The sequence below is a fragment of the Aquila chrysaetos genome, chromosome 6, assembly GCF_900496995.4.
Source record: "Aquila chrysaetos chrysaetos chromosome 6, bAquChr1.4, whole genome shotgun sequence".
NCBI classification, from domain to species: Eukaryota; Metazoa; Chordata; class Aves; order Accipitriformes; family Accipitridae; genus Aquila; species Aquila chrysaetos.
This window is the reverse complement of record NC_044009.1, coordinates 8,796,792-8,809,767: the sequence shown is the minus strand read 5'-3', so window position 1 is coordinate 8,809,767 and position 12,976 is coordinate 8,796,792. Positions and strand designations below refer to the sequence as shown.

General features: G+C 52.0%; 2 protein-coding genes across 13 annotated transcripts in view; both read right to left on the bottom strand.

Moving 5' to 3' along the window:
* The window catches only part of CCDC30 (coiled-coil domain containing 30), a 39,109-nt gene extending 30,106 nt beyond the window's left edge, over window positions 1-9,003 (bottom strand). For 3 of the 12 annotated variants that reach the window (XM_030016539.2, XM_030016543.2, XM_030016540.2), the window contains exons 1-4: window positions 7,125-9,003; window positions 6,526-6,693; window positions 5,942-6,062; window positions 617-807 (exon numbers count right to left, since the gene is read on the bottom strand). In XM_030016539.2, coding sequence (XP_029872399.1) covers window positions 617-807; window positions 5,942-6,062; window positions 6,526-6,693; window positions 7,125-7,400 — 756 coding nt within the window. In that variant the 5' untranslated portion in view covers window positions 7,401-9,003. Of the gene's footprint in view, window positions 1-616; window positions 808-2,589; window positions 2,763-5,895; window positions 6,063-6,173; window positions 6,303-6,525; window positions 6,694-6,781; window positions 6,827-7,124 lie in introns of those variants that run through there. The other 9 variants (XM_041124465.1, XM_030016541.1, XM_030016542.2 and 6 more) reach the window with 9 other exon arrangements.
* A 210-nt stretch (window positions 9,004-9,213) lies between these two features.
* PPCS (phosphopantothenoylcysteine synthetase) lies at window positions 9,214-12,141 on the bottom strand. The gene is made up of 3 exons (XM_030016550.2): window positions 11,634-12,141; window positions 10,909-11,012; window positions 9,214-9,869 (listed from the first exon to the last, which is right to left on the bottom strand). Exons 1-3 carry the CDS (start codon window positions 12,124-12,126, stop codon window positions 9,546-9,548), a joined length of 921 nt encoding a protein of 306 aa, XP_029872410.1. The 5' UTR covers window positions 12,127-12,141; the 3' UTR covers window positions 9,214-9,545.
* Window positions 12,142-12,976: the final 835 nt, after the last annotated feature.

The window sequence follows — 12,976 nt, the reverse complement described above, 5'->3', positions numbered from 1 at the left end:
GAGGGAGATCTCCCTAAGTGAAGTGATCGGTCACAAACTGTCTCTCCAACAGACAGTAGCTGCTGCTGCTCCTCCACCATTTGTCAGTGCTCTTCATCTCGACCTCAGAAAGCAAAAAATCAAGACATGGATGGTCCTCTCTAACCTGCCAATCATCAAGTCATGCTGTGAAATTTATTTACTGAACTCAGTTTGTAAGCAGAGGTTTGCTTAACTTCCATCCTCTAGCTCAGCAGCTAGAAGACAAGGGAAGAGATTTTTCTTAAATTAATGATTTTCAGGGGAACTCGGTCATCTGAAATTAAGTACTGGATCATCAGGAAATCTGGATTAATAGAAAGTCATTATTGCTCAATGAAGATCCTCAGACCAACTCTTCACATTCTTCAATGTTCTCTGTTAAAATTAATCCTGTTCACTATCCCTATGCAAGATGTGGGAGCAAATCAAGTGTAAAGACACAAGTGTGAAAACTAATAAAGAAATCAACTTCAGCATTAAGAATCTACAGTGTCCTCATAGATAGGAGAAATATTTTTACTTTAAAAAGTATCTCAGAGACATCCTTTTCCCCAGCACGCTTTCAGTGAGCCTGAGAAGCTAAAGCAGGAGGTACCTGAAGCTGTGCCGCACACAGCCTGTCTATGTAGCTGTGTGAATTCAACTTCTGATCTGCAATCTCCAGTTTCTCCAGCAGCGTCGTTCTTTCCACCAGTAAATAAGCAATCTGTTCGCTGGCATTACTGTGAGCTATTTCGGACAAGCCTTCCTGTTCCAGCATCTCCTCGACCTCCTTCAGCTGGGCTTCTGCAAGACAAGGCTTTCTGTGAGCAGAGGAACAAACGAAGCCCAATTCCTTCCAGATCTGCATCCTAGCTCCTCTAAACGCTCCCCACCACAACAGCCCTGGAGCTCACCAAGAGCTCGTAAAACATGTAGTCTCTTCTCCTGCTTCTCACTTCCCTTTCTGCCTCCTATCCCCTGTTCTTATCTCAGCCCCATTCCCACTGTCCCAATGTTTCTCCTGACATCCATTACCCTGCCTGCCAAGCAAGTGATAGGACCTGCTACGTCTAGACCAAGTTCTCCTGCCTTGTTTTAAGTAGGGGAGTTATTACGACCATTTTCTTCTACCCAGCAGCTAAGCTTCACCAACCTGGTTATCCTCGACCCTTTTAACCCTTAATACAGCTTGGTGGAAACAAAACAACAGATTAAATAGGCATTGAGAGAAACCAAACAGATGGACATGCAGTCACATAAACATTTTCTTTGGAAGAAGTCACATAAAATACCATATCACTCATATAAGCAGAGCATCACTATTTTCCTAAGGACTGTTTGGTAGGGAGGTAGATCTGAGTATCTTTTATTTTTCCCCATGCACAGCAGTGATGCACAGCAGCACCTGGTGCATTGTGCACAGCCCATGGGGGAGATCGGGGCGCTGTATGCCATGTGATATGGTAGGAAAGCATGGTGGAGAACCAACGAGGGTCTGAAGCGGAGTTAGAGAAACAGCACCCCATGGGCACAAAGGGACTCAGAGTACTTCTTAAAACATGACCTTAGAAATCACTCCCTGAACAGGGCTCCTGACCCATTCCTCCAAAACCAGCTATAAACACAGGCTAAGGACTGCTCCTGGTAACACAGACCTGTTATTTGAAGGTCTCCTGTAGGATTAAAGGAGCAAAAACATAATTTTAGAATTAGACTTCCAATTCTTCACCATTTATCCCAAAATTATAGCTGGGAAGCCTCTGTACTGGCCTCCAAGGCAAAGAGATGACAATGACCTTTGCAAGAGAAGTTGGTTTATGGCTAGGCATCATTGTGTTTGTGCAACAAACAGTTGTTAAAAAGAGCCCCTCGTTTGCATGGTTGGAAATTTATCTGCCAGGAGAATATGAGGAACCTTTGGTCTCCCACATGGTCAGGGCAGCAACACGTGCACTGGATCCAGTAGCTTGTTAAGCTAAGGAAGGGTTTTTCAAAACCTCCCTATGTAATTCATATTAAAAAGAAAACCAACAAAAGCTGCTCCCAATTTCGAGCCCAAACCAGATTATAAAGGTTTCCAAGTGCTGTAGGATAGGAACTGGGGGGACTTGTGGGTTTTGTATGGAGGAAAGAGGAATATTCATGCTCTTTCACTGCTTAGGGAGCTAGAGTTAGACATCTAAAGTTAAGCAGAGCAAATATTCCTCATACTGTTACACAGGATACACGCACAGCTCTGGACAAGTCTGTTCTTCATTTCCACACACTGGATTTAACAGAGGACCCAGTGCAATCACATCCTAAGGCTCAAATCAATCGCATGTTTCCACTCTGCATTTTGCAGTCAGCTCTGTCCAGCCCGTGGATGGAAAACAGCCTGCGGTTTCCCATTCGCCTTCCCCTCTGGTTATAAATTACAGCTTGTTCAATGAAGAGGTCAAACATGGCTGACTTGCAGCTTTCCTGCATGAAGCTGAGCAAAACATTGCATTTTGCAATTTAAAAGTAGCTGGCCACTTGCTCCATATGCATTATGAAGAGCCCATAGCTCATACTAAACTGAACTCCCCCTTGCCTCCAACCTACCTTGCAGTTTCCTCCCACAGTTTTGCCAAATCCCATCTAAAATAAGCCAAAAGCTGCTCTGCTTTATGGCCAGAAATGGGACAACCATCTCCCTTTAGGACAAATGGTCTGAACTCACATGGCTGGCTTCTGCATTGACAGTTTCGCTTGCAAGTACTTCCCTTACACCCAACCTGCAAAACAATATTAAGCAGTATAGTTTGGGGTAACGGAACCTAGAAATTTTCCACAGGCTGAAGAGGAAAAAAGATTTGTGAGGATGAAGGGAGTCTGCCATACACAGCACAGATTACCTGCTTGTAAAAGCCCACTAATTTCTTACAAGTATCTCAAACACCTTCCCTACCACATCTAACATGTCCTACTTGAGAACAGCAAATGCCTCGTACAAGCAACATTATACCAGTGCACTGATGTGTTCCCGCTAGCAAGTATCTCCTGCGCCACCTCTGCAGTTGCTTCTTTGGAAGCGAGTTTTATATTTGCAAAGGTGTCTTACCCCCAGAAGTTTCTCAGAAATAAGCAGTTCACCGGTATCCTCACACCCACCACAGAAGCTGCATCCTCTGGTCCATGCTGGGTACATTTAAGCAGTACAGCTGTTACAATAAACAAGCTCAGGCCACAACTATTTATTCTTTTTGTTTCACTTTTTAAACAAATTGAGGCAAGCCCCCAACAGCATTGTGTTTTACTGCCATTACATTTGTTTTTCAGAAAGGCTTTTGGTAATGCAGCACATGAGTTATCGATCTGCCCTCCAAAAACACTGAGGCATATTCGACAAGAACCATCGGAAACGGATTGTTAACTGCCTCGAGGAAAGGAAAAATTTCACTCTGGGCAGAGGTACCAAATGAGGTGAAGCTCAGATCAATAGCTCAACATAAAACCAGAAGTGGCTGCTCTCTGCAGTAACCCTTTGAGCCTGTTCCAGCCAAGAAGTAAACGTGTAAGTAGAAACTTACTTTTTATCATCAGAAACAGGTTTTAGCAGATCGAATTGCTCCCAGCAATCCTCAGACCAAGCAGATCTTCTGATCTGTTTGGCTGCTTTTAGAAGAGGGAGCACGCTCAGCCCCAAGAGCCTACCCAAGTGATCTCCTGCATTTACCCAAGTGTTTGCCCCTTCCCTTCCTGAGCTCTCAGCTCCCCAAAGCTACGACTCCCAGCTGCCACTACAAGCAAGATCAGGACAGATCCTGTCCGTTCACAGGTCAGGCCCCTCCTTTGTACCACAGGCTTGAACAAGCCTCTGTCCTCAACTGCCCTTTCCCATCTGAACTCGTTATCATTTCAAGCCTCCCAAAAGCTCCTTACCACCATCCTCTGTTCTTGCCTTGCCCACATTTTTGTTTAACAATCCCAGTAGACCGGGGTCTGCCTTTCCACAAGAGCCTTCTCCAGCCCCGTTTCCAACCTCATCTGCAGTATCATCTTGTCCCTGCTAAAGACAACCAGCTGCCCTGCAAAAATAAGAAGGGGGGTAAAGACCCAGAGGACAACCAACTTCTAGTTCAAGACCTTCGGCCTGTCCTACACCCCACCAGGGCTCAGGAGGCATCTCTGGGTTGGTTTGCACAAACTCTGCTGAGAAGCAGAGGCCCAGGGAATAGACACAGCGACGCAGCATCGAACCCTGCAGCAGAGGTACATTAGAGACCTGGAGCAGGCAAAGGCCTGACAGAAGTCTTTGAGAAAGTGCAGTAGCTAAAGCACAAGCACATCCATGTGCTCTGTGCCAGAGATGGCCAGTGGGTTTTTTTGTGAAGCAGCTGACCTGCGAAGCAAAAAGCCAGTCCCTCAAGAAAACAATCTACAAGGATCCCAAAACACACCAGTGCTGGCATCCCTCACTGCAGAGGACAGCCTGGTGGAAGGCAAGGCTTCATCCACTGCCCAGATCACTAAATTATCAATGCATATTGCAGGACTGCAGCTAATGCCATCAGTAAGGTAATAACAAGTCTTAAAAACCAAAGTCTGACAGCAATATCCCAAAGCACATTCCTCCAGAAAGCTGCACAGAAACACCGTATGACACCAAAGCACCGCAGAACCACAAAAACCCCTCAGGGATGGCTTGATTGCAATTAGCAACCCACTAGGGTAATAGACATGGATCTCTGTTTCCATTCGAGTGTTAACCATTGCTCAACAGCTACAAGAATCCCTAAAAAATGGGAAAAGTCCAAAGCAGCAGAGCCACTACGAGGAAATAAATGGAAACCCAGCTTTTGGGACATTTTTGTCATTCGCCTGCCACCTCGTGGGGAAGATGAGAGAAGAACCAGTAATGAAGTTCTCTGCCACAGCTATGCTCGCAAAGGCTCATTAGTCATTTAAACCCTTGCATACCAGCATTTTCAACACTAAACGATGGCTTTACATGCCCAGAGGAACCAGATTTTCAGGCAGTGCTTAAGCACACCCATCTTTGAAAAGTCTCTCCCATCAGATGTGCAACCTGAAACCCACAGGCTGGCCAAAACTGAACAGAGACTCAAAACTGCAATTGATTTCCCCAGACTCCTACATTTGCTGCCCCAAGTAAAGCATGCGTAACAAAGAAACTGTTCAAGCTGTACTATCACCCCCAACTTTACCTTAGGCCCGGGATAATATGCACCACAAAAGGAGGAGTTAATGAGAATGGTGTGCTACTAGCAGTACTCAAAGCACAACAGAAGACTAGGAAGACTGAAGAAAATCAAGAACTAAACTCAGTAAAATATATCTGCCCTTACTGGAAGGGACCCCAGGGTTTGAGAGGAAAGCAAATTACCTGAAGTGAAATATAAGTGAAATACCTTCTTTTAAACAAAATGACTATACTAAAATAAGCACACACAAGTTTTGAATCACCATCACAAACACGCCGCTGTCCTTCAAAGTTGTTTTAAAAACCGTGGACTTTGTCTAAACCAAAGCCAACAGCAAATTCACTGACTTCAGTGGGAACACAGCTCAACGCTCCATTACCCAGGGAGTCACTGTCAAATAATTCAGAGTTTGAAAACAAACAGCACCATCAACTCTGTTCTTCAAACACCCTCTGGAAGATGATTAGTGCAACAACGGAGCCACATGAAGTGAGAAACTGTCCGATTCACTGAATAAAGGCAGTAAAAGCAGACAAGAACCTCTAAGTCAATTACAAATCAGTTCTAGTATTTCATTAACACTTCTGCCAACCTCCCAAACAACATACCACGCACACTGGTCTAGCAGAACTCACTGAGAAAGGCTGCTCTCCTCTCAAAGAAGCTTTAAACCAGCTCTGCTGAAAGACCTGTACACCACTACCTGTCAATGCATCTCCTTGGACTGTGTTTTGGAGGGAAAGGATTACCCCGCTGCAGCTGCAGCTGTGTCAGCTCAAGCCTGAGCTGTTCATTTTCTTTTTCATATTCGGTGGTGATCGCATCCCGTTCCTCCGTCAGGTTACGGACGTGACCCACATAGCTTTCCACCTAGAAATAAAAGAAGACATGGCTATACCTGAGCGCGTTTACCAACACCTCGCCAGCAAGTTGTTGGCACAAATAGCTCTCCATCCCCCTACGTTTACAGGATAAACTCACACATTTGTAGGACGCTACTTCTTTATGCCTTGGTAACATCTGGGGATGTTAAAAACTTGACTGAAAGTTCTGGAAGGCGGGAGGGGATGGAGGTACAAAGGTGCTGGGATGTGGGGGACTCTCAACCCCGGCTCTGTGGGAGACACTGGGCTCTCTAGGTGCTTGTTGGTACCCCAACACGAGGAACTGGGCTGCACACCCATGAGTTCTTGAGGGCAAGAGAAAGCAGCTTTTGGCTGGGAACACCCATGAACTTGCTGCTGCCGCAAAAAAAGAGGGGGAAACGGGAGTGTTTGGGCCCGGAGGGGTTAAAAACCGAAGGGTAACTCTGGCGCCTTCTCCCGGCCCTTACGTCTCTCATCTCCTCGGCCCGCCGCCGCTCCAGGTCGCCGAGCCGGGCCTCGGCGCGTCGCAGCAGCCGCCAGGCCAGGCCCAGCTGCTCCTCGGCCGGGGCGGCGGGGTCGGCGCCCTCCGCCCGCAGCCAGCGGCGGACGGTCTCTGCCGGTACCGGGGCCTCCGCCTGCGGGGGAACCGAGAGGAACCGTGAGCGACGGGGACGCACCGGACCAACCCGCCCCCCCCCCTCCTCCCCGAGCCCGGGCACCCACCGGGGCGGCGGCGGCGGCCGCCTCCATGGGCGGCGGGCCTGGGCCGCCGCCCGTCCCCTCCCGTCCCCATGGCAACGGGGGGCGGGCTCCGGACGGCCCGGCCCTCCGGCGGCCGCGAAGCCACGCCCCGCACGCCTAAGCCACGCCCCTCCTCTCGTCGGGACACGCCCCCTCGCGGCAGGCGCGGGGCGGTGGCAGCCAGGGTTCCTCTTCTCCTTCGGGTGACCAAGGAAGGAGACATGTCCCACTCCTGGCCACCACACCGGTGGCGTTTAGAGCCTCCCTGTCTCCACCCACCCTTCAAGTCCACCGCACGATCAAAGGGATCTACTGAAACGCTTACGGCTAGCACCAAAAACCAAGCAAAAGGGGCTGACGGTTTTTCTGATTTTCTTCGGAACCCCACGTGAAGCTGCGGGAGATGACTGGCTTCCCCTGAGGTAAAGCGAGCACCTACATGAAACTGAGATGGAGAAACTGCCAGGGACAAAGCCGGCTTCGTCCTGCAGAGCTGACTCACCAGCTGAAGGCGCTGCGCAAGAGGACGGTAGACAAAGACCAAGACATGGAGAGGAGGCACAGTGAGGACCTTTGACAGAGCAGAGCCTGGGATCCTCATAAAGCGATGTAGAGATGGTCCTGGACCTGCAGGAGCCGCTTCCTCCTCATGGTACCACACCAGACATCCCCAAAGGGAAGGGCTGGTGCCCAAACACTGCCAGCACTAGAGATGTTGGTGGGATGGGAGCTCCCATCCTCCCGAACAGGACCATCACCAACACCGGATCGGGATGGCTGTGGCTTAGTTTGAGCTTTGAAAGTCTCCCCAGCCTGGGCTTCAGCACCCTCCTGAAGACGGAGGGGCAGACGTTACGCAGGGAAGCCCGCAGCCCTGTTCCCAAGTCACACGGTGCAGCCCCTTGAGACTCCTGCAGGGTCCGATGCCCGAGTCTTCTCCATGAAAAGTTCAGATTATTTCTCTCCTTCACAATTACCTGACAGAGGAAGTCCCAAATACTCCAGACAGCAGTTTTTGCACTTCTCCCACCCCTTCTGCCAACACTCCTGCAAGGGCACGTTCAATTTACACAAGTTTTTATATTCTCATCTTTGCTGGCCCACCCCTGGTTGGAAGTGCAAGATTCCAAATAAAGACAAGGGAAACCCCTAAACTAGCAGGACTCGGCGTACACATCGATTACGTCCTGGAAGACGAAGACAGGCAGCTCTCAGAGCCCGTGAGCGCATCAAACATGCACAGGACATTCCACCATCTTCTCCTTCCCTTATTTGCACATCTCCGATGGGCACTTCCCACATCTACGGACAACAGTCTCCACTGCACTTCTCTCTCCACCTTCTGCAGGTGTCAGTCCCAGCCACGTAGAAGTCGTTAGCTCCTTCTCCCGATTCAGTTACTAGCTGGATCTCAGCCCTCCTGACTCATCTGGACTGTTTCTCCCATCACTAAACATATCATACTCCTTTAGTGTTCCAATGCTCCCTCCTGATCCGCTGAGCCCATCCTCGTGCTCTTTTCTTGCTCTGCTGGGTTTCTCTTCCTCATTTTATGAGCATACCTCATTTTCAGGTGATCGTAGTCACTACAAAAGTACCGCTGCCTTCTTGAATGGTCGGTGGTTTTAAATAGAGCACAGTCTCACCTCTGGAGAGGCTTCAAGTGCAAGAACAGCATTCTTGTGTCTGTTACTGTCTGTCTTTACAGACTTTCAGCAAATTTATTTCAAAGAAAGTGTGTAAATAGACACACAATGGACAGCGGGAGAGCTGCAGTTAAGTTTTTTTACCAGAAAATTACACACTTTGCTTCCTGCAAGCACGAGAATATATGCTTAGAAGTTAGTAATCTTATGGAAGCAGGCTTTAGAGAAAACCAGGAACATCCCGGTTCTAACTCCATGCAAACAGCCAAGAGGCAGTTCTCCTCCCAAGGCTGATCACCACTACCCCATCCGCTTTCACCTCCCCACCCTCATCGCCTACTCCTTTTCTCCAACCTCTTGTCCTCAAGCCACGCTCAGAGACCACCCACCGCTTGTGCTCCGTGCCACACACCTCCTTGCCTTTATCCCGCACCAGCAACATACGAACACCCAAGATGGAAGGAAAACCTTTGTGAAACAGCTGCTTTAGGGACACTGCTACAATACCTATTTTTTGAACCACGTTTCTGAGCAGAGTTCCTGAAGCGTAGGTCCACTGGATCTCCCCCTGGAGCAACAGAAGCTCTCCAAAGTTGTTACCACCTCATTCGCCTTCATCTTTTGCCACACTTGTTTCACCATCCACTTTCAATACCAGATGATTGCCAGCTTTGTCGCTCCACTCCAGTCACAAAAACACATCTTATTTTCTGCAAAGTGCCATTCCTTCCGTCCAACAATTCAAAAAGAAACTTCGAAGAGGCAGACTCAAGAAAATCTTTTATATACAGACATATATACCATTTCTCCACCTCCCGGTTCTCCCAGCCCACGGGACAGAAATAAAGCAACATATCTTTTCCCTCCTTAGACACCAGAACAAATATCATCCTTTGGAATGTTTTCACTTCAGTGTATTTTTCTTTTTCAAAGCAAGCAACAATAACCATTACTGAGCTGTAGAAAAGTTACACTGTTTTGGACGGCAGCCTTTCCCACAGTGTTTCACTGAGGATTGTTTTATTTACCTGGGATAGAGAATGGCTCCAGTTCCACTCCCTCTCTAGTACAATTTCACTTGTTTCTTTCAGAGCCGGTCCTCAGACTTTCTTCTCTATAAATGCAGTATGTTGGCCCTGAAGATAGCTCACTATCTTCTCCTCTATCTCCATGCCTTGCGCTATTTCCTCATCAGAAAGAGACAATGGAGTCTGTGAGTCTTTGGTTACAATAATAACAGAGGTTCTCCGCGACTCCAGGATATTTGCTACCACCACCTGGTGACGATATTTCTCCAGAGCCTGCCGTGATTTATCGATTAAGATCAAGGGATCCGTCTCCAGTTTAAAGGAAATAACAAATGCCTCTGGGGCCCATTCTTTGACCAGAGGAGACAGCATTTTTGGCACCATCTTCATTGTGATCTACATTGGGGAAAGACAGTAGAGAAAAGTTTCAGTAAAAACATTACTCTTCCTAATTACAACATTAGGAAGAGATGGGGGAGGAGGGATAGGGACATTCCAGCTTCAGTTCATATTATATTTACACTGGGAAGTTTTCCAAGGCAGTACTTGGTCAGATCTCACCAAACAAGGTTAAAATGTCACTGGCATGCACTGTAAAACTAAATTAAGTTATCGGTCTGGTATTAACAATAAGCAGGGTGTTCTTAAGCAATGAAGCAGGCCCACAGTAACTGCATAAATGTTTTGTTATTTAAGTGCTAAAACCACTCTGGGAATATAAACCTAAGCAGAGGAAGATTAAAAAAAGAATTACAACTGCAGAAGTCCGAGTTTTCAGCTCTCCAAAATCCAAGCAGCTTATCAAATCTTAACCCTTCTTTCCATCAACTCTTTAGGGCACATAAAGCATAAATATGCCAAAGCATGGAGAACAAAGTAGGAGTCTCTCTTCTCCGGCTTCTTAACCTCTGGGTCTGCCACTGGAAATCGGGAGGGTCTCATTCTTCCTACGCTAAGGATAAAGAATTAAGGCTAGCAACTTGTTAAAAGCTAACTAAACTAAACAAATTTATATTTGTTATATACAGAGCTGTAGATCCACCTGCTCCCATAGCTGAAAGGGACCTGGGCACCAGAGACACACGCTACACCTTCGGGCTGTTGCCAGCATTAAGCAGAAAGAAGGCAAGGCAAGTACTCCAGCAGCAACTATTCTTCCGCTGAGACCCACCATCTACTCATCTCCACGTTGTCAGCATATACAGCTTTAAAAGGATATTTCCATGGGATTCTGCTCCCGTGGAAATTCTCCCTCCCATTGCCAGTGAAAACACACGCTTCTTTGGCCAGCGAGCCGCTGCTTTGCAACTTTTCCCAGGTCTTATTCACAGCCAGTCCCCAGGCAGCCGTGACCCCAGCAGGACACTGGGACAGCCCAGATGTCAGGAGGGGAGGAAGGGGCGGTGGAGGGGGCCGGTGCCCACGGGAGCCTCACCTGCAGGGGCCCCTCCGAGGACTGGATCTTGTGCTCAGGCATCTCCGAGGCGGGGATGTAGAAATCCGACACGGCAGCTGCCAGGTAAAACATGACACTGGAGCCTGTGAGAAACACAACTGCGGTCACCCACCACTGCCGGCCTGTTCCTCTCACCCCAGGGACCCCCAGAACAGACCAGAGCCGGTTCGGCTGCCAACCCCAACAACAACAACAACAACTAGGGAGCCCAGGGCCCCCCCTCAGAGACCCCCCATCACCTACCAGCACTGTCCTGAGCAGAGCAGTGCTGACCCCCCCCCCCACCGGGGTCCCCTCAGACACACTGTCACCCACCGGAGCCACCTCATCCCCTCACACCAAGCCCCCACGGCCTCCAGGGATGACTCAGACCCTCATACCGGGGTGCTGGAGCCCCACTTGTCCCCTCACGCCAGAGCCCCACGGGCTCTGGGACTGCCTGGACCCCGGAGCTGCCCCATCCCCTCACACAGGGGGACACCCCGGGGCGGGGGTGGGGGAAGGCGGCCACCCCTCCCCGGGGCCACCCTGTCCCCTCACGGCCCCCAACCCCCTCTCCGGGGCCGCCCCGTCCCCTCACGGATCCCCCCCCGCTCCCCTTCCCAGGGCCGCCTCGTCCCCTCATGGATCCGCCTCACAGATCCCCCCCCTCCCCGGGGCCGCCCCGTCCCCTCACGGATCCCCCTCCGGTCCCGTCCCCGTACCGAAGGGCGCCAGGGCGCGGGCGGCGGCCCGCAGCAGCGCCAGGTACTCGGCCAGGCCGGTGAACTCGATGGCCAGCAGCGCCCCGGCCTCGGTAGCGCGGCGGTAGTCGCGGAGGGCGGGAAGGAAGGCGGGGAGAGCGGCGGGTTCGGCGGCCACGCCGGGCGGCGGCCCGGGAGTGAGGCGGAGGGCGTCGAGCAGGGCGGGCCCGGGCGGCGGGAGGGCTCTCGCCCAGGGGAAGGCGGAGCGGGCCCGGTGCAGGAAGCAGACGCCGTAACCGGCCGCCACCAGCCGCTCGGCCGAGGCGGCGCCGCGCCGCCCGCTGCTGAAGTTCTCCAGGAAGCGGACGGCGCGCGCCTCCAGCGGCACCTGCGTCCCCCCCGACGTCACCAGCGCCACGCGCCGCCCGCGCGCCGCCTGCCCCGCCGCCCAGGCCCGCACGCGCGCCTCCGCCGCCGCCTCATCCCCGCCGCCCGCCGCCGCCGCCGCCGCCATGCCCGCCCCGCCCCTTCCGCCGGAAGCGCGGCGCCCCGCCCTCCCGCCGCCACCATTACCCGGAAGTGTCGCCTTGGCAACGCGGTGGCGCGGCGAGGGCGGGCTGGGCGGGCGCTGGAGGGGTCCCGCCGCTGCGAGCTGCGCGGGGCGGCGGGGCGGCTCCGCTGCCGCCGCTGCCGCCTCACGCACTACTGGTGAGAGCCCCGCTGGCTGCGGGGGGAGCAGGGGCCAGGCCCCGGGTGTAGGGCCGGGAGGCAGGGACGGGGTGCAGGGCGCCCGGGAGGAGAGCCGGGACAAGGCAAGAGGCAGGGGGGAAGGCCCGGGACAAGGCTCGGGACGCACGGGTACGGAGGAGGCCCGGGGTGAGCCGCAGGAGGCAGGAACGGGCGCGGGATGGGGCGCAGGAAGCAGGAACGTGCCCGGGGCAAGGCTCGGGGCGCAGGGAGGAGGCCCGGGGCGAGGCCCAGGAGGCAGTGCCAGGCCTAGGACACAGGGGTGGGCCCAGGGCAAGGGCTGAGAGACAGGGACAGAGCCTGGGAAGCGGGCTGGGACGCGGGGACAGGGCAAGAGGCAGGGAGTAGCCCCGGGATGAGGCTCAGGACACAGGGGCAAGCCCCCAGGGTAAGGCTTAGGACACAGGGATGATGCCTAGGAGGAAGCCCAGTTGGCAGGGACGAGGCCTGGGACAAAGCTCAGCAAGCAGGGATGAGGGCCAGGGTGGAGACTGGGAGAAGGCCTAGGGCAAAGCTCAGCAGGCAGGGTAGCGGGAACTGGAGCTGGCGCGGACACGCTTGGCAATTGCTCAGCCAGAGCGTTCCTCCTCACTTCCAACGGTGCCCACATCAAATAG